General features: G+C 58.1%; 1 protein-coding gene across 1 annotated transcript; it reads left to right on the top strand.

The window, feature by feature from the left end:
* The first annotated feature begins 1,761 nt into the window (after positions 1–1,761).
* Positions 1,762–18,332, top strand: EPHA2 (EPH receptor A2). The gene is made up of 17 exons (XM_017833371.1): positions 1,762–1,840; positions 5,714–5,781; positions 6,576–7,239; positions 8,886–9,041; positions 9,785–10,120; positions 10,558–10,682; positions 11,410–11,569; positions 11,690–11,789; positions 11,891–11,946; positions 12,025–12,150; positions 12,234–12,416; positions 13,081–13,142; positions 13,254–13,463; positions 13,926–14,075; positions 14,700–14,893; positions 16,002–16,157; positions 17,738–18,332. The coding sequence occupies exons 1-17, from the start codon at positions 1,762–1,764 to the stop codon at positions 17,841–17,843; spliced, it is 2,931 nt and encodes a 976-aa protein (XP_017688860.1). The 3' UTR covers positions 17,844–18,332.
* Positions 18,333–18,977: the final 645 nt, after the last annotated feature.

The following is an 18,977-nucleotide window of genomic DNA, read 5'->3' as shown; positions in this document are numbered from 1 at the left end:
TATGTTATGGAGATGGGGGGGGTGGAGGATTTGGGGGGGTTGGGGTGCAGTGGGATCATGGGGATGTGGGTCCTGCAGGATTTGGGGTGCTGTGTGTTATGGAGATTGGGGTGCTGGGGGATTTGAGGTGCAATGGGATCGTGGGGCTGCAGGTGCTGGAGGATTTGGGGTGCTGGGATGGGAGTGCAGGGGCATTTGGGATGCTGGGGATTTGGGGTGCAATGAGATCATGGGGATGTGGATCCTGCAGGATTTGGGGGGGCTGCAGATGCTGGAGGATTTGGGGTGCTGGGGGTTGATGAAGATCAGGGTGCTGGGGGATTTGGGGGATTTGGGGTGCAGTGGGATCACAGTGATGTGGGTTCAGGAGAATCTGAAGTGCTGAAGGATTTGGGGTGCTGGGATGGAGATTCTGGGAGATTTGAGGTGCCTTGGGGTAAGTGGGATGCTGAGAATTTGGGGTGCAATGGGATCATAAGGATGTGGAGGCTGCCGGATTTGGGGTACTGGAGAGGCTGAAGGATTTGGGGTGCTGGGGGGTGCTGGGATGGGGGTGTGGGGGGATTTGGGGTGCTAAGGTGGGGGTGTGCTGGGCGATTTAGGCTAAGTGGGATGTGCTGGGGACTTGGAGTGCCATGGGATCATGGGAGTGTGGGTGCTGCAGGATTTAGGGTGCTGGGGATGGGGGAATGGGGGATTTGGGGTGCTGTGGATCCTGTGGGATTTGAGGTGCCATAGAGTAATGGGGATTTGGGGTGCTGGGAGATTTTGGGTGCCGTGCGTTATGGAGATGTGGGTGCTGGAGAATTTGGGGTGCTGGAGAATTTGGGGTGCTGGGGGATTTGGGGTGCTGGGGGATTTGGGGTGCAGCTGGGATTCTGGGATGGGGGGTGGGGGCCGCAGGATTTGGGGTGCTGCAGATCCTGGGGGATTTGGGGTGCTGTGAGATAGTGGGAGGGCGGCAGGATTTGTAGTGGGACTTGAGGTGCTTGGGGGAGATGGGGCTGCTGCAGGATTTGGGATGCTGCAGGATTTGGGGTGCTAGTGGTGATGGAATTGGGGTGCTGAGGGATTTGGGGTGATGGGGTTGGTGGGTTTGGGGGTGCTGCGGGATTTGGGGTCGGGGTTGGTGGAGATTTGGGGTGCTGAGGGATTTGAGGTGGTGGGGTTGGTGGGTTTGGGGGTGCTGCGGGATTTGGGGTCCCGTGGGTGGTGCAGGATTTGGGGTGCTTGGTGAAGGTTTGGGGTGCTGAGGATTTGGGGCGCTGCGGTGTTTGGGGCCCTGGGGCTCGAGGGGGTCGGGCAGCCCCCGCAAACCAGCCCCTCCCCCAGTGCCCCCAGTCCCGAACTGGTGGGCGGGGGGCGTGGCCGGTAGTAGCCCCTAGCCCCGCCCCCCTCCCGCCATTGGCTGCCGTCCCCCCCCTTCCCACGCCGGTTATGAATGAACGGGGAGGGGGCGGGGGGGGCTCCGGGACCCCTTCGCGCCCGGACCGGGACCCCCAAAGCCCCCCCATGGCTGTTCCCCGATCCCCGGGGGCGCTCCCAGAGCCCGCTCCCTTCCGACGGCCGCGTCCCACCCCCGGCAGCGCGGCCTCCCAGTGCCGGACTGGGGCGAACTGGGAGCGGCCGCGGCGCCTTTAAGAGCGGGCGTGGCCGGTGACGTCACCGGGGCATGAATGAACAGGAGCGGGCGCGCGCCCCACACACCCAACACACCCCACGCACCCCACACCTCGCGGGGCACCCCCGGCACCCCCCGCCATGGCCGGGACCCCCCCGACCCTCACCCTCCTCCTCCTCACCGCCCTCACCCCCCTGCCCCCCGCGGCGGCCGAGGAAGGTGAGTCCCGCACTTCTATTTTGGGGGGGTGGGACACCCCGAAACTCAGTGTTGGGGTGCTGGGGGGGAATTCATATGGGTGAGGCGGTTTTGGGGCAAATCCGCGTGGTTTTGGGGCGTTGAGAGGTTGGGGAGCGCTCGGAAAGTAAAGGAAGAAGGGGTGCTCCCCCCCCAACATAAATTTGGGGTGCGGGGGGGGGATCAGCGGCTGCGGGGGGAAAATGGTTAAAATGAGAGGGAAAAGTTAAAATTAGGGTGGGAAAGTTGAAGCGAAGGGGGAAAAGTTAAACTAAGAGGGGAAAAGTTGAAATAAGTGGGAGGGGGGTTAAAAAGGTGGGGGAGAAGCTAAAAACGGGGGGAGGGGGAGCTAAAATGGGCCCGGGGACTAAAATATAGCAGGGAAAAGTTTAAACGGAGGGAAGAAAAGCTCAAAAAAGGGAAAACCAAGAGGTTTGGGGTTTTTCCCATGCCGAGCGTCCGGCTGACGCTCCGGGGCCGGGTCCTGGTGGGAGCCCCCAAAAAACACTGACAGAGGGGCGCGGGTGGAGAGGATTAAAAACCAAACCCCCCGAAAAGGGGAAAATGCCCCTAAAATGAAGCGTTTCCCATGGGCGGTTCAGGGCCGGGCGGGATCCGGCCCGGAGAGCTGGAAAACAATGTCAGGAAAATCCCAAAAATCGCTGGGAAAAAACAAGCAGCGTCTCGGCCTCCACCCCACAACCCTTCCCCCCGTGGTTTTTGGGCTTAGTTTGGGGGGTTGGGGTAAAAAAAGAAAAGGGAGAATTCACTTTTTTTTATACATAGATTGAAGTTCTTTAAAATTAAAGTCTCTCCAAACTCTGCCCGACGGGTTTAATCCGGCGTTTTTCGAGGGAAGGGGGGAAGAATCCGGCCCCAAATGCAAATAAATTGGAGGCTGGGATGGAAAATACCCCCCTAAGAACTAAAAATGGGGTGGAAAAAACCCTGAAGTGAGGATTTTGGGGAGGGCAGGGGGGAAGGGGGAGGGGGGCGACCCCGTGGAGGGACCCCCAACACCCCGATTCGGCTGCAGGATTTGGGGTGTGTTCCCAAAGTGCCGATTCCCAGGAGGGAATGTTGGGATTTGGGGTTTCAAAAGGGCAGGGGAGGGAAGGGAAGGGAAAGTGGTGGGAGGGCAGCAGGATTTGGGGTTAAGGGGGGTTGGTTCCCAGCGCTTGGAAAGGGTGAGATCCGGTGGGATTTGGGGAGATCTGAGGGTGGGGAGGGGGTTAAGGAGCAGGGAATGGGATGGGGATGGGATCCATTTTGGGATTATGATTGGGATTATGAATGAGACTGAGGAGGGGACAGGATTGGGATGGGGATGGGAGTGAGAGGGCATGGGATTCACAGTGGGATTGGGATTCAGATTAAGGTTGGGATGAGGGTGGGATTGGGATGGGACTGGGGTGGGGACAGGAACGTGAGTGGAGGGGACAGGATTTGGGTTCATTTTGGGTGTGGGGACAGGATTGGGATGGGATGAGGATAGAACAGGACAGGGTGGAAAACGCAGTTGGATGGGGACAGGGACAGGGATGGAGCCGGGAATGGGACCGGGATGCAGCTGTGGAGTGGGGAGGGGTGAGGAGGAGGATGGGGGGTGAGGAGGAGGATGGGGGGTGGCCACGTTCATGGTGGCACATGGTGGTGGTGGCCACGGCGATGAAGATGATGAAGATGAAGGGGGGGGGTGGCCATGGTGACGATGGCAGTGGAGAATGTGAGGATGGTGATGATGGGGGGGGGGGGGGGGGGGGGGGGCAGGTGTCGCCGGAGCTGTCCCGGGGCTGTCCCGGGAGCTGCCGGGATGCTGCACCCTTTTGACTCAGCAGCCACAGCCCCGGGATCCTCCCTGAGCACCCCTCGCTCGGCACGGGGGGACCCCACAGGGACCCCCCCGCCCCAAAACCGGGGAGAGCTCAGAGAGAACCCACGGGGAACCCCCGGACCCAAAACCGGAAAGAACCCGCAGGGAACCCTCCGCCCTAAAACCGGGGGGACTCCACGGGGAACCCACAGAGAACCCCCCGCCCGGCACGAGGGGACCCCACGGGGAACCCACAGGGAACCCCCGGACCCAAAACCAGGGGGACCCCACAGAGAACCCACAGGGACCCCCACCCCAACATCACGGGGACCCTACAGGGAACCCCCGCCCCAACACGGGGGGACCCCACAGAGAACCCCCAGGGACCCCCCGGGACCCCCCGTCCCAGCCCGGGGGGATCCGGTCCCGGCTCCCGGCGCTTTCCGCCCTCCGGAGGCACGCGGGGGGATTTCCAGCCGCAGGAAAACCGGGATATCCGCCCGGGCATCCTTCCTGACCCCGGGCACGGCGGTGGGGAGGTGGGGGGGACACAATTCCTTCCCCCCCCCCCCCCGCTCCGTTTTAAGCACCAAATCCCAATATTCACTCCTGGGAATCAGCACTTTGGGAACACACCCCAAATCCCGCAGCCGCCCCAGGGTGCTGGGAGGTCCCCGCCAAGGGGTCGCCCCCTTTTATCTTTCCCCCAGCTCTTCCAAAAAATCCTCGTTTTAGGGGTTTTTCCCCCATTTTTGGTTTCTTAGGGAGGCGTTTTCCATCCCAGCCTCCCATTTATTTGCATTCGGGGCCGGGCTCTTCCGCCTTTCCCTCGAAAAACGCCGGATTAAACCCGTCGGGCAGAGTCTGTAGAAACTTTAATCCTAAAAGAAATCAATGGATGTGAACTTGCCCCCCCCCCCGCAGGTTTTGGGGTGTGTCCCCCCCCGATTTCACCCTCCGGGGCAGGTCGAGCTCGTCCGTTCCCAGCGGGGGGAGCCGGGGGGGCACATCCCACATCCCGGCCCTCCCCCGTCCCGCCGGACCCATCCCGGTGACCTCGGGCGTCCGGGCACATTCCTGGGGGGTGATTCACTGAGGGGGGGCCCCGCTCCCTCCCGGCCCTCGGCGGCCTCTTCTTCCTCCTCTTCCTCCTCTTCCTCTCCGGGCTCTGGATCCGGACCCGCCCTGGACGTGCCCCGGCAGGTCCGGGCCCGGCACCGTCACTGCTCCCCCTCCTTTGGGGGCGGCTCGGGGGCATCCCGGGGGAATCTGTTGGGAATGGGGGCGGGATCCGTGGGTCTAAGGGACGTTTGTGGGGTCTGGGAATGTTTGGAGGTCATGTGGGGATGTCTGTGGGGATGGGGTGGATCTGGGGGTCCTGAGCACATCCATGGATCTTGGTGGCATCTGTGGGGCCAAGGGATATCCGTGGATGCTGAGCATATCCATGGATCCTGGTGGCATCTGTGGGGCCAAGGGATATCCGTGGATGCTGAGCATATCCATGGATCCTGGTGGCATCTGTGGGGCCCAGGAGTGTTTGCAAGCTCTGGCAATTTCTATGGGTCATGGGGATGTCTCTGGGGACTGGGGACATCCGTGGATCCCATGGGTCCTAGGGACAGCTGTGGATCCCAGGGCACCTGTGGGGATGTCTGTGGGGATGGGGTGGATCTGTGGATCCTGGGGATATCCATGGATCTTGAGGACATCCATGGATCCTGGTGGCATCTCTGGGTCCCAGGAGCATTTGCAAGCCCTGAGAACTTCCATGGGGACATCTGTATGTACTGGGGACATCCATGGATCCCAGGGCACCTGTGGGTCCTGGGGAACACCTGTCTATAAGTCCCAGAAGCATCTGGGAGTCCCAGTGATGTCTGTGGGTCCCAGGGCGCCTGTGAGTCCTGGGGGACATGGGTGTGTCCTGAGGGATGGATGTCAGTGGATCCCAGGATCCACAGGTCCGAGGGGTGTCCTGGTGGCACCTGCAGGTCCTGGTGGCATCTCCTGACGTTCCTCTCCTCTCTCCTGTCCCACAGTGGTGCTGCTGGACTTTGCCAAGGCACACGGGGAGCTGGGCTGGCTCACCCATCCCTACGGAAAAGGGGTGAGCACCCGGGATCCAGCACCCCAGCCGGGATGGGGATGTGGGATGGGGACATCCTTGGGGCCAGGGAATGGGGACCTCTCCATGGGGGACCTCCATGGGATTGGGAACCTCCATGAGAATCTCCATGGTGATGGGGACAGGGACATCCCCGGGGACCCCCACGGGAATAGAGACATCCATGGAGACCTCCCTAGTGATGGAAACAAGGACCTCCATGGGGATGGGGAAATCCATGGGAACGCTGATGGGGGAACCCACAGGAATGGGGATGGGGACACCCCCAGGGACAGAGGCATCATAGGGAGGGACCCCCATGGGAACATCCCATGGCAGGGGGACAGGTCTACACGTGGGGACTGAGATGGGGACATCCACGGGGTTGGAGAGCTCCACTGGGGTGTGACTGGGGACCTCCATGGAGCCAGGAACACCCATGGGGATGGAGATGGGGATGTCCGTGGGGCTGTGGATCTCCACTGGGATGTGACTGGGGACCTCCATGGAGCCAGGAACACCTGTGGGGATGGACATGGGGACATCCACAAGGTTGTGGATCTCCGTTCGATGTGGTTGGGGACATTCACAGGGCCGGGGCATCCATGGGGACAGAGATGGGGATGTCCATGGGGCTGTGGATCTCCACTGGGATGTGACTGGAGATCTCCACAGGGCTGGGGGCATCCATGGGTGTAGAGCCGGGGACACCCACAGGGATGAGGCCGAGTGCCTCCGTAGGGACCGTTGTGCCTCAGTTCCCCCTCCAAGTGCCGTTTGTGTCTCCGTGGGGACAGTGGGACCAGCTGCAGAACGTCCTCAACGACTCCCTGATCTACATCTACTCCGTGTGCAACGTCCTGGAGGGGGAGCAGGAGAACTGGCTCCGCACCAACTGGATCTACCGGGGGGTGGCCGAGCGCATCTTCATCGAGCTCCAGTTCACCGTCCGCGACTGCAACAGCTTCCCCACGGCCGGGGGCGGCTCCTGCAAGGAGACCTTCAACCTCTACTACGCCGAGTCCGACGTGGATTACGGCACCAACTTCCAGAAGAGGCAGTTCCGGAAGATCGACACCATCGCTCCGGACGAGATCACTGTGCAGGAGGATTTCGCCGCCCGCAACGTCAAACTCAACGTGGAGGTTCGCTCGGTGGGGCCGCTGCGGAGGAAGGGCTTCTACCTGGCCTTCCAGGACCTGGGCGCCTGCGTGGCCCTGCTCTCCGTCAGGGTCTACTACAAGCGCTGCCCGGCGGTGATCCGGGGGCTGGCGGAATTCCCGGAGACCGTGGCCGGGGCGGACTCGCAGGCGCTGGCCGAGGTGCGGGGGGTGTGCGTGGAGCGGGCGGAGGCCGAGCAGGCGCCGGCCCTGCACTGCAGCGCCGAGGGCGAGTGGATCGTGCCCATCGGGGAGTGCCTGTGCCAGGCCGGCTTCCAGAGCCTGGGGGACACCTGCCAAGGTACGGCCGGTGGGAAACGGGCCGGGAGGGGCTTTGGGGAGCCGAGGATGGGGGGCAAGGGCAGAGGAGCGAGGGGCTCGGCCTCGGAATTGCCGATCCCGGATGGTCTGTGAGCGCAGCGAGTGTGGCAGCCGGGCTGGGGGGAGCAGGGAGGGACCCAGGAATAAGGAAGCTGCAAAAACGACGGGAAATACCCCAAAATTCCAACTCTGGGTTGATGAAATGAGGTTTTGGCCAAAAAATTTCCCATCCTGGATTATCAACCCTTGAGCATCACCAGTGCAGTGAGTGTGGCAGGGCTCAGCTGGGAAAGGGGTGGGCTGGGGCAGGAGGGTCCAAAAATGATGGGAATGCCCTAAAAATTCCCATTTTGGGTTGAGGAATGAGGTTTTGGCCACGAAATTCCCAATCCTGAATGGTCAGCCTTGAGTGTAATGAGTGTGACAGGGCTCAGCTGGGAGAGGAGTGGGGTGGGAGGGAAGAGGAATGAGGTTTTGGCCCTGAAATTCCCAATCCTGAATCATCAACCTTGAGTGTAGTGAGTGTGGCAGCTGGGCTGGGGTGAGCAGGGATGATCCCAGTAATAATGGAAGCTGCAAAATAAGGTGAAATAACCTAAAATCCCCATTTGGGGTTGGAGAAATAAGGTTTTGGCCCCAAAATTCCCAGTCCTGGATGGTCAACCTTGAGCGCAGTGAGTGTGGCAGGGCTCAGCTGGGAGAGGGGGGTTCTGGAGGGTTCCCAATAATAAAGAAGCTGCAAAGAGAGGTGAAACACCCTAAAAACCCCCGCTTGTTCGGGAGAGATGAGGCATTAGTCCCAAAATTCCCAATCCTGGATCATTCCCCTGGAGCATCACCAGTGTAGCGAGTGCAGCAGGGCTCAGCCAGGAGGGGGCTCAGCCAGGATGGACTGGGGGGGTCCCAGTGTTAATAGAAGCTGCAAAATGAGGTGAAACACCCTAAACTTCCCACTTTGTTTTGGAGAAGTTAAGTATTACTCCCAAAATTCCCAATTTATATCACCAGAGCAGTGAGTGTGACAGGGCTCAGCTGGGAGAGGGCGAAACCGGGGGGGGGGAAACCAATAATAAAGAAGCTGCAAAATGAGGTGAAACCCCCTAAAATCCCCCCTCTGGGTGCTTGGGTGGGTGCTGACCCTCCTCCCCCACCACCTGGGTGCAGATCCCTGGGTGGGAAGGGGGATCTGGGGTCTCACAGGTGTCACTGGGTGGGAAGGGGGATTTGGGGTCTCACAGGTGTCACTGGGTGGGAAGGGGGATTTGGGGTGTCCCAGTGTGGGAGGATTTGGGGTCTCACTGGTGTCCCTGTATGTGGATTTAGGGTGTCCTGTATGTGGATTTAGGGTGTCCCTGTGTAGGGAGGATTTGAGGTCTCACCACTGTCCCTGTATGTGGATTTAGGGTGTCCCTGTGTAGGGAGGGGGATTTGGGGTATCCCTGTGTGGGGAGGATTTGAGGTCTCACCAGTGTTCCTGTGTGTGGATTTAGGATGTCCCTGTGTGGGGAGGGGGATTAGGGGGATTTGGGGTGTCCCTGTGTGAGGAGGGGGATTAGGGGGATTTGGGGTGTCCCTGTGTGGGGAGGGAGCTGTGGGGGTCTCACTGCTGTCCCTGTGTCCCCCCAGCCTGTCCCCCTGGCACCTTCAAGGCCGCCGTGTCCCCGGGGGGGTGCCAGCCCTGCCCCCCCAACACGGAGCCCGCCCCGGCCGCCGCCGCCTCCTGCCCGTGCCAGGAGGGGTTTTTCCGCGCCCCCCAGGACCCCCCGGAGGATCCCTGTACCCGTAAGTCACCTCCTGGGGCAGGAGGGGGACACCGAGGTGCAGCCCCCCCGCTGACCCCCTGTTACAACCTGCCCCAGAAAAGGGGTGGGGTGGGGGGGTAGCCCAGGTTCTTATCAATAATTCCCTTGGGGTGGATTCGAGTGAAAAGACACTGTGCTTGAAAACATGTATAGGTAGGGGTTATTTTAACAATTTTGTTTAAATAGGTATGTTAGCATTTTGAGTGTTATCATCTCTCTCTCTCATCTGCGGCAATATGGCATAAAGAGAACCTTTAGGGAAAATGCATAAGGGAGAGAAAGGAAAGGCAGGATAAGGGTGAGGGAGAGGAAGGGAAAGCAAAGCTGAGAGTGGACAGATGTCTATGGTCACCATCCACGGGGTCCAGCGATGGAACTTGGGAGTTGCAGCTCCCATGTCTGTCAGTTGAAGTGGTGGCCTTGATCCGTTGGGGGTGGGGGTGTGAAGCCCCCACACTCAAAGGAGTTGTGAGTTATTATATCCATGGATGGTGTCCCGGGCCATGCCACGAACCCCCAACATCTGAGCCTGAGCAGAGTTCCCATGAGGGGCCTGGGAAAAGGGTTTTTCCTGCCTTTCAAGATTGGCAGAGGAGGGGATGGGCTTTGATGGGCCATCAGAGGTAAAATGCAAAAGTCCTGCAAGAGTCCCTTGGCAAACCTGGAATGCACAAACCATGAACCGTGTCAGTCTCTGACCCCCCCGTGTGTGTGTGTCCCCAGGCCCCCCCTCGCCCCCCCAGGGGGTCACGGCCGTGGCTCTGGGGGCCTCGGTGCAGCTGCGCTGGGACCCCCCCGCCGACCCCGGGGGCCGCGGGGACGTCACCTACAGTGTCACCTGCGAGCAGTGCTGGCCCGACGGCGGCGAGTGCCGGCCCTGCGACGGCGGCGGGGTGAGGTTCTCGCAGCCCCCCCGGGGGCTCACGGCCACCGCCCTCACCGTCACCGACCTGGAGCCGCTCGTCAACTACACCTTCAGCGTGGAGGCCCGGAACGGGGTGTCCCCCTACAGCCCCCGGCGCAGCGTGGCCACCGCCACCGTCAGCGTCAACCACACCGGTGAGGGGCCACCAGCACCTCCCACGGCCGCCCTCCGTCAGGGGGACACCGCCGGGGTGTCCCTGTCCCCCATAGGGACACCTCCTAACCCCCACGGGGACACCTCAGAGATGTCCTCGTCCCCCATGAGGACACCTCTGTGACATCCCTGTCACCTCCATATTGTCCCCATCCCCTGTTACCTCCGTGGTGTTCCCAACCCCCATAGGAACACCCCTGTGATGTCCATGTCCCCAGTGGGGACACCTCCGTGATGTTCCTGACCCCCCTGGCGACACATCCATATTGTCCCCATCCTCCAAGAGGACACCTCTGTGATGTCCCTGTCCCCATGGGGGCACTTTCATATTGTCCCTGTCCCCCTTGGGGACACTTCTGTGATGCTCCCAACCCTCCTGGGGACACCTTGGTGACATCCCTGTCTGTGCCCATGACAGAGCCCCCCCGGGTGACATCAGTGAGTCTGGACGGACGGACAACCACCAGCCTGGCCCTGTCCTGGACGGTGCCACCACGGCAGCAGAGCCGGGTCTGGAAGTACGAGGTCACCTACAGCAAGAAGGTCCGTCCTGTGGCACAGCTACAACCCCACAGCCCGACCCCGTCACCCCAACCCCGTCACCCCAACCCCGTCACCTCAGCCCTGTCACCTCCAGCCCTGTCACCTCCAGCCTTGTCCCACCCATGTCTCCCCCCATCCACGTCACTCCCCAGTCCATGTCACCCTCCCATCCTTGTCACCTCCATCCATGTCATCCCTCAGTTCATGTCCTTCCCATGTTCATCCACCTCCATCCATGTCAACCCCCATCCACATCTCTCCCATATTCACCCCTCCGTCCATGTCACCTCCATCCATGTCACCTCCATCCCTGCCTCCATCCAGGCCACCCCTCCATCCACGTGCCTCTATCCACGTTACTCCTCCATCCCTGTCACACCCCTATCCCTGTCACACCCTCATCCATGTCATACCTCCATCCCTGTCACCTCCATTCTTCCCCAGTCTGTGTCCCCTTTCATCCATGTCACCTCCGTCCTTGCTCCCATCCACATCACATCTCCATCCCTGTCACCACCATCCCGGCCCCTCCGTGTCACCCCCATCTGTGTCACCCCTCCATCCCTGCCACCCCCATCCCTGCCCTGTCCATGTCACCCCCATCCCTGCCCTGTCCATGTCACCCCCATCCCTGCCCTGTCCGTGTCACCCCCATCCCTGTCCCATCCCTGCCACCCCCATCCCTGCCACTCCCATCCATGTGCCCCCATGACCCCGGTGTCCCCAGGTGGACGAGAACAGCTACTCTGTGCTGCGCTGCGAGGGCCCCTCGGTGACGCTGCCCAAGCTGTCCCCGGGCACCGCGTACGTGGTGCGTGTCCAGGCCCTCACCGCCGACGGCCACGGCGCCTTCAGCCCCCAGCACGAGTTCGAGACCCTGCCCGAGGGTGAGGAGCGAGGGGAGGGGTGCAGGGGGACAGGGTGGGGGGCCCAGGGGGTGCAGGGGTGTGGGGTGGGGGACCCAGGGGTTGCAGGGCTCACCCGGCCACCCCAAACGGTCCCTGCAGGCGCCGAGGCCGCGGCATCCACCGCCGTCATCACCGGCACCGTCGCCGGCGTCGTCTTTGTCGTCCTGCTCTTGGCCGCTCTCATCTACGTCCTGCGGCGGTAAGGAGAGAAACCCCCAGAAACACCCCGGAAAACCCCAAAATAGCGTTTTCCCACCACCAAATGTGGGCGAGGGATGATTTTTTGGGACTTCTCCGCAGGAGGAGAAGGTCACGGCCACGCCAGTCCGCCGAGGACGTTTACTTCTCCAAGTCAGGTGAGCCACGGCACGTGGGGACAGCGGCGATGGGTGGGGGGTGCTGTGGGTGCTGACCCCCCTCCTTGATGCCCCCAGACCAGCTGAAGCCCCTCAAGACCTACGTTGACCCCCACACCTACGAAGACCCCAACCAGGCCATGCTCAAGTTCACCACCGAGATCCCCCCGTCCTTCATCACCCGCCAGAAGGTCATCGGCGCCGGTACGTGGCTGGGTCACCCCGCAGACACCCCAAAACTGGGCCAGGCAGGGGGGGTTACGAGTGTCCCCCGTTTTTCGGAGCAGGTGAATTTGGGGAGGTCTACAAGGGCACCCTGAAGCGCGGGAGGAAGGAGGTGCCGGTGGCCATCAAGACGCTGAAGGTGGGCTACACGGAGAAGCAGCGCGTGGACTTCCTGAGCGAGGCCACCATCATGGGGCAGTTCTGCCACCACAACATCATCCGCCTCGAGGGTGTCGTCTCCAAGTGTGAGTGTCCAAAAACAACCCGCCCCAATTTCCCTGCAAAACACCCCAAACCTGAGCAAGAGAAAAACAGGGTGTTTTGAGCAACGACGCCAAGAGGAATTCGGGGGGCTTGCGGTTTTTTTGAGTGGTCTTGGGTGTTTTTGGGGGGTGATGTTGGGGGTTTTGGTGGGGGGGGAGTTAGAGTTAATTTGTAGGGGTTTTAGGGGAGTTTGGGGGATTTTTCCAGGAGTTGGGGTGGATTTAGGGGGGTTATTTTGGTATTTTGGGGGGGGGGTTGGATTTTATTTGAAGGTTTATTGGGGTCTGTAGGGGGTTTGGGGCTTTTCGTTGTTTTGGGAGTGTCTTGGGGAGGTGATTTTTTGGGGGAAATTTTGGGGAGTTGGGGTTTTGGGGTTTTTTGTGGGGAATTGGGAGGGTTTGGATTTTTGGGAGGACTTGGGATTTGGGGGTTCCTTTTTGTGTTGGGGGGGTTGGGGTTGTTTTTGGGGGGTTGGGGATTTTTTTGAGGCAGGTTCAGTGTTCTTGGGGGGCTGAGGATTTTGGGAGGGCTTGGAGGAGGTGGGGGGAATTTCAGATGTGTTTTTTCGGTTTTGGAGCTCTTTCAGTTGGGTGTTGGAGGGATTTTTGGGGTGTTTTACCCATTTTGGGCCTGGTTTTTGTACAGACAAGCCCTTCATGATCATCACGGAGTACATGGAGAACGGGGCACTGGATAAATTCCTGCGGGTGAGTGACACGTGGTGACAGGGACAAGGAGCACCTGGTGGTGGAACAAACACCCACCACGGGAGGTGGGACGGCAGGTGGATTCCAGGCTGGATTCTCCCCTTTTCCCAGGAAAAAGAGGGGGACTTCGGCGTCATCCAGCTGGTGGGGATGTTGCGGGGCATCGCCGCCGGCATGAAGTACTTGGCCAACATGAATTACGTCCATCGGGATCTAGCTGCCAGGAACATCCTAGTGAACAGCAACCTGGTGTGCAAGGTGTCCGATTTTGGGCTCTCCAGGGTGTTGGAAGATGACCCTGAAGCCACCTACACCACCAGTGTAAGTGTCACCACGGAGGGGTGGGTGGTTGGCCATGGCGGGTGGTGAGTTGGTCGCAGTGGGTGGTTGGTTGTGGTGGAATGGTTGGTTGGCCATGAAGAGGTCGTTGACCAAGGTGAGGCAGTTGTCCAAAGTGGAGGTGGTAGGCCATTGTGAGGTGTTGGGTTGACCAAGGTAGAGTGGTTGGTTGGTCTTGTTGGGGTGGTTGACCAAGGTGAGGTGGTTGTCCAAGGTGGAGGTGGTTGGTTTGTCAAGGTGGGCTGGTTGGTTGGCCATGGAGGGGTGGCTTGTTGGCCATGGAGAAGTGACTGGCCAAGGTGAGGTGGTGGGTTGTCCAAGGTAGGGTTGTTGATTGGTCTTGTTGGGGCGGTGATTCATGTCGGGGTGGTTGGCCAAGAGGTGGTTGGCCATGGTGGAGGTGGTTTTTTGGGGGGTGCAGAGTTGACCTCAATGTTTCCGTAGGGCGGGAAGATCCCAATCCGTTGGACGGCACCCGAAGCCATCTCCTACCGCAAGTTCACCTCGGCCAGCGACGTCTGGAGCTTCGGCATCGTCATGTGGGAGGTGATGTCCTACGGCGAGAGGCCCTACTGGGAGCTCTCCAACCATGAGGTGAGCACCCACCCTCCACCACCAGGGTTTGGGGGACATCCAAGGCCAGGTTGGACGGGGCTTGGGATAGTGGAAGGTGTCCGTGCCCATGGCATGGGGTGGAACGGGATGGGCTTTAAGGTCCTTCCAATCCAAACCATTCTGGGATTCTGTGACTTAATGCAACTGGAATAGGGAATTCCTTTCTAGGGAATAAAGAGATAAATGTGTGGATAGATTTGGAGAGAGACAGGCTGAGAGCTGGGAGTGTTCACCTGGAGAAGAGAAGACTCCAGAGAGACCTGAGAGCCCCTTCCAGTGCCTAAAGGGGCTCCAGGAGAGCTGGAGAGGGACTTGGGACAAGGGGGAATGGTTTTAAACTAAAAGAAGGGATAGGTGGGATATTGGGAAGGAATCCTTCCCTGGGAGGGTGGGGAGGCCCTGGCACAGGTTGCCCAGGGAAACTGTGGCTGCCCCATCCCTGGAAGTGTCCAAGGCCAGGTTGGATGGGGCTTGGAGCAACCTGGGACAGTGGAAGGTGTCCCTGCCCATAGCAGAGGGTGGGAATGGGATGAGCTTTCAGGTCCCTCCCAACCCAAACCGTCCTGGGATTCTTGCGAACACTCAATCTCCTCCTCCTCGTAGGTGATGAAGGCCATCAATGAGGGTTTCCGGCTCCCGGCGCCCCTGGACTGTCCCTCGGCCATCTACCAGCTGATGATGCAGTGCTGGCAGCAGGAGCGCGCCCGGCGCCCCAAATTCGCCGACGTCGTCAGCATCCTGGACAAGCTCATCCGCGCCCCCGAGTCCCTCAAGGCACTGGCGGATTTCGACCCCCGGTGAGTGTGGGGAGCTCTGGGATGTGGGGAGTGCAGGGAGGGGGGACAGTGACCCGAGGAAGTGTCCAAGACCAGGCTGGATGGGGCTTGGAGCAACCTGGGCGAGTGGAAGGTGTCCCTGCCTATGGCAGGGGGTGGAATGGGATTAGCTTTAAGGTCCCTCCCAACCCAACCATCCCGTGATTCTCTGATTCCAACATACCTTTGTGTCTTCCGTTGCTTTTGGCACCATTTTTGCGCCATTTTTTGTAGTTTTGTGTTCCCCTGGTGCTGGTTCGTGTTGGGTTTTGCGTCTCTTCACCTTCGCGTTGCTTTTGGCGTCTCCATTTCTGCCTCGGTTTTGGCACTTCCCCATTTTCACATCCCTTTTTGCACCGTTACCTTTCTTCACCATCGTTTCCTCATCACATTTTTGCGTTATTTTTTTGGCATCTTCCCATTTCTGCAATGTTTTCCCATCCTTTCATTTTCCTATGATTTTTTAGCATCTTTGCATTTTCAGGTCATTTTTCACATCCTTCCTCTCCTGCCTCATTTTTTTTCATCCTTCCACTTTCACATCCTTTTCTTTGCATCGTTTGATTTCCTCGTTATTTTTGCATCCTTTCATTTTTTTGCATTACTTTTTTTTCCCACCTTTCCATTTCTGCGTAATTTTTCGTCTTTTCATTTTCACATCATTTTTGGCATTTTTGCATCGTTTTCCTGTACTTTGATTCCTGCATCACCTTTCGGCATATTTCCATTTCTGCATCATTTTTCCACCTTTCCATTTTCGCATCTTTTTTGTGCCTTACTTCCGTTTCTGCCCCATTTTTGCCCCTTTTCCAGTCCTGCATCATTTTTTGCACCGTTTCACTTCCGCGGTATTTTTCTATCCTTCCTTCTCTGCATCATTTTTTGCACCCTCCCGTTCTCACAGGAATTTTTGCACCCTCCCATTCCCACATTATTTTTCCCATCTCTCCGTTTTGACACAATTTTCTGCATCATTTAATTTTTCCCTTGTTTTCACACCCTGTCGTTTTCCCAACCTCTCATTTCTGCATTTTTTTTTTTTTTTGCATCTTTCTACTTTCCCATCGTTTTCCACATTTCCGTGCCCCAGGGTGTCCATCCGCCTGCCCAGCACCAGTGGTTCCGAGGGTGTCCCGTTCCGCTCTGTCCCGGAGTGGTTGGAGTCCATCCGGATGCCCCAGTACACAGAGACCTTCATGGCCTCGGGCTACAGCACCATCGAGAAGGTCCTGCAGATGACCAGCGAGTGAGTGTCCCCTCGGTGTCCCCTCAGTGTCCCCTCAGTGTCCCCATGGTGTCCCCTTGATATTCCTGTGTGCCCCTGCTGATATTCCCGTGCTGTCCCTATGGAGTGTCTCCTTGGTGTTCCTGTGGTGTCCTCATACTCTTTCCATGCTCTCCCCTTGGTGTCCCCACAGTGTCCTCCTGACATTCCCATGCTGTCCCCACGGTGTGTCCCTTTGCTGTCCCCTCGATATTCCCATTCCATCCCCATGGTGTCCCTATGGCACATTCCCTTGGTGTCCCCTTGACATTCCCATGGTGTCCCCATGCCATCCCCATGGTGTCCCTATGGGGTATCCCCATGGTGTCCCCCCACAGTGTCCTCATATTCTGTACTGTCCCCTTGGTGTCCCCTTGGTGTCCTCCTGACATTCCCGTGCTGTCCCCACGGTGTCCCTTTGCTGTCCCCATGCTGTCCCCTCAATATTCCCATTCCATCCCCATGGTGTCCCGGTGGTGTCTCTATGGTGTCCCCATCCCGTGCTGTCCCCATGTCATCCCTGTGCTGTCCACATGGGATGTCCCCTTCGTGTCCCCGTGGTGTCCCCACACTGTGCGATATTCCCACACTGTCCCCATGGTGTCCCTGGGATGTGTCCCCGTGGTGTCCCCTTGGCATTCCCACACTGCCCCCACACTGTCCCCACGGTGTCCCCACACTGTCCCCACACCCTTCCCTCCAGATCCCCGGGGTCAGGGATGTGCTGGGAACGTGCTGGGAACGGAAACCACTTCCATGGCCTTGGCGGCCCAAGGGACGGGATAAAATTAGATGTTCCTTGGCTGGAGAGGCCGGGATGAGTCACGGTGTCCGTCCGGCCCTGGGGATGAGCCGTGTCCGTCCATCTGCCCCCGGGATGAGCCCTGTCCATCCACCCATCCCTTGGGATGAGCTGCACTCATCCACCCGTCCTTTGGGATGATCCATGTCCATCCATCCCTTGGGATGAGCCCTGTCCATCCACCCATCCCTTGGGATGAGCCATGTCTGTCTATCCCTTGGGATCAGCTGTGTCCATCCATCCATCCACCCATCCCTTGGGATGATCCACGTCCACCCATCCTTGGGATGATCCATGTCCATCCATCCATCCCTTGTGATGATCTATGTCCACCCATCCCTTGGGATGATCCATGTCCGTCCACGCATCCTTTGGGATGATCCATGTCCATCCATCCTTTGGGATGAGCCATGTCCATCCATCCATCCCCTTGGGATGACCCTGTCCATCCATTTCTCAGGATGGACCATCCCTTGGGATGATCCATGTCCACCCATCCCTTGGGATGATCCATGTCCATCCACGCATCCTTTGGGATAAGCCATGTCCCTCCACGCATCCTTTGGGATGATCCATGTCCATCCATCTCTTGGGATGGACCATCCTTTGGGATGATCCATGTCCATCCATCCCTCGGGAACGCCACGTTGAGGTTCCCCAGTCCCAGGGCCTGGTTTGATCCCTCCCACCCCCCTTTCCCCTGGACCCGCTCCCGGCTCCTGTCACCCCACCAATCCCTGTTTTCCGGGTTTTTTCCCAGGGATATCAAGCGGATCGGGGTGCGGCTGCCGGGCCACCAGAAGCGCATCACCTACAGCCTGCTGGGAATGCAGGAGCAGGCGGGGGCCGGGGGGGCCCCGGGCTGACCCCGAGACCCCCCAATATAATCCCCCCCCCGGGGTTTATTTATTGTTCCTCTTATTAATGAGAATGTTTATAGTATTATTATTATTAACATCCTCCCCCGGGCATGGGGGAAAAACGGGTGTGTCCCTCCCCCTGCCCCCAGAAAAACGGGTGCCAATGGAATTCCGAGCTCTCCGGGAGCTGGGGGAAGTTTTCAGGGGGGGTTTTTTTCTTTTTGTGCCCCCCCCACATTTCAAGAAAAAAACAAAAGGGGGGCTCAGTCCCAGAACTGATTTATTTTTGCTTTTTTTCTCCCTATTTATTCCTCTCCCACCAGGTTTTTGGGTGGTTTTCCCCCCTTCCCCCTCCCTTTAATGCTGTGCCTGCCAGTGTTGCCTTGTATTTTTTAACCTAATTTATTCTATTTTTGTATATTTATTGCGAGGAATTAAAGATTCGGGTGAGAAAAAAAGGGGAAAATTAAAAAAAAAAACAAACAGATTTTTTTTCCCCTTTTTGTGGATTTTTGGGGATTTTTGTGGGGTTTTGAATAAAAAAGATGTGCTTTTTTTGTTTTCTAGAATATTGTCTTTTCCCACTTGTTTGCAGAGATCGAGGGAATTTGGGGCTGGGGGGAATTTTCCCCTGGATTTAAGGGGGTTTAAGGGTGTTTTAAAGGAGTTTTAAAGGGTTTTAAGAGGGTTTCAAAACAATTTTTTAGGGTGCCTTAAGGATTTTAAAAGGATTTTTGAAGGAAGTTTTAAATGTATTTTTAAGGGGGTTTTAAAAGGTTTTATGGATTTTTAAAGGGGGGTTTTGGTGGGGTATTCAGGGTTTTTTTTAAAGAGGTTTAAAGGGTTTTTAAAGAATTTTAAAGGTTTTTAAAGGGGGTTTAAGGGAGGTTTTGAAGACTTATCAGGGTTTTTTAGGGGTTTTTAAGGGATTTTAGGGATTTTTTAGGAGGGAGTTTTAAGGGAGGGTTAAGGAAGTTCAAGTAGTTTTTCAGGTGTTTAAAGCTTCTGGGTTTTTTAAGGGTTTTTAAGGTGTTTAAGGGAGATTTTAAGTGGTTTTCGAGGGGTTCTCAAGATTTTTAAGGGGGTTTTGGGGCTTTTAAGGGAATTTTAGGGGGGTTTAAGGGGGAGTTAAGGAGGTTT

Source organism: Lepidothrix coronata, unplaced genomic scaffold, assembly GCF_001604755.1.
Source record: "Lepidothrix coronata isolate B3197 unplaced genomic scaffold, Lepidothrix_coronata-1.0 Scaffold214, whole genome shotgun sequence".
Taxonomy (NCBI): domain Eukaryota; kingdom Metazoa; phylum Chordata; class Aves; order Passeriformes; family Pipridae; genus Lepidothrix; species Lepidothrix coronata.
The sequence above is the reverse complement of the archived record's forward strand: the minus strand, read 5'-3'. Positions and strand labels throughout refer to the sequence as shown.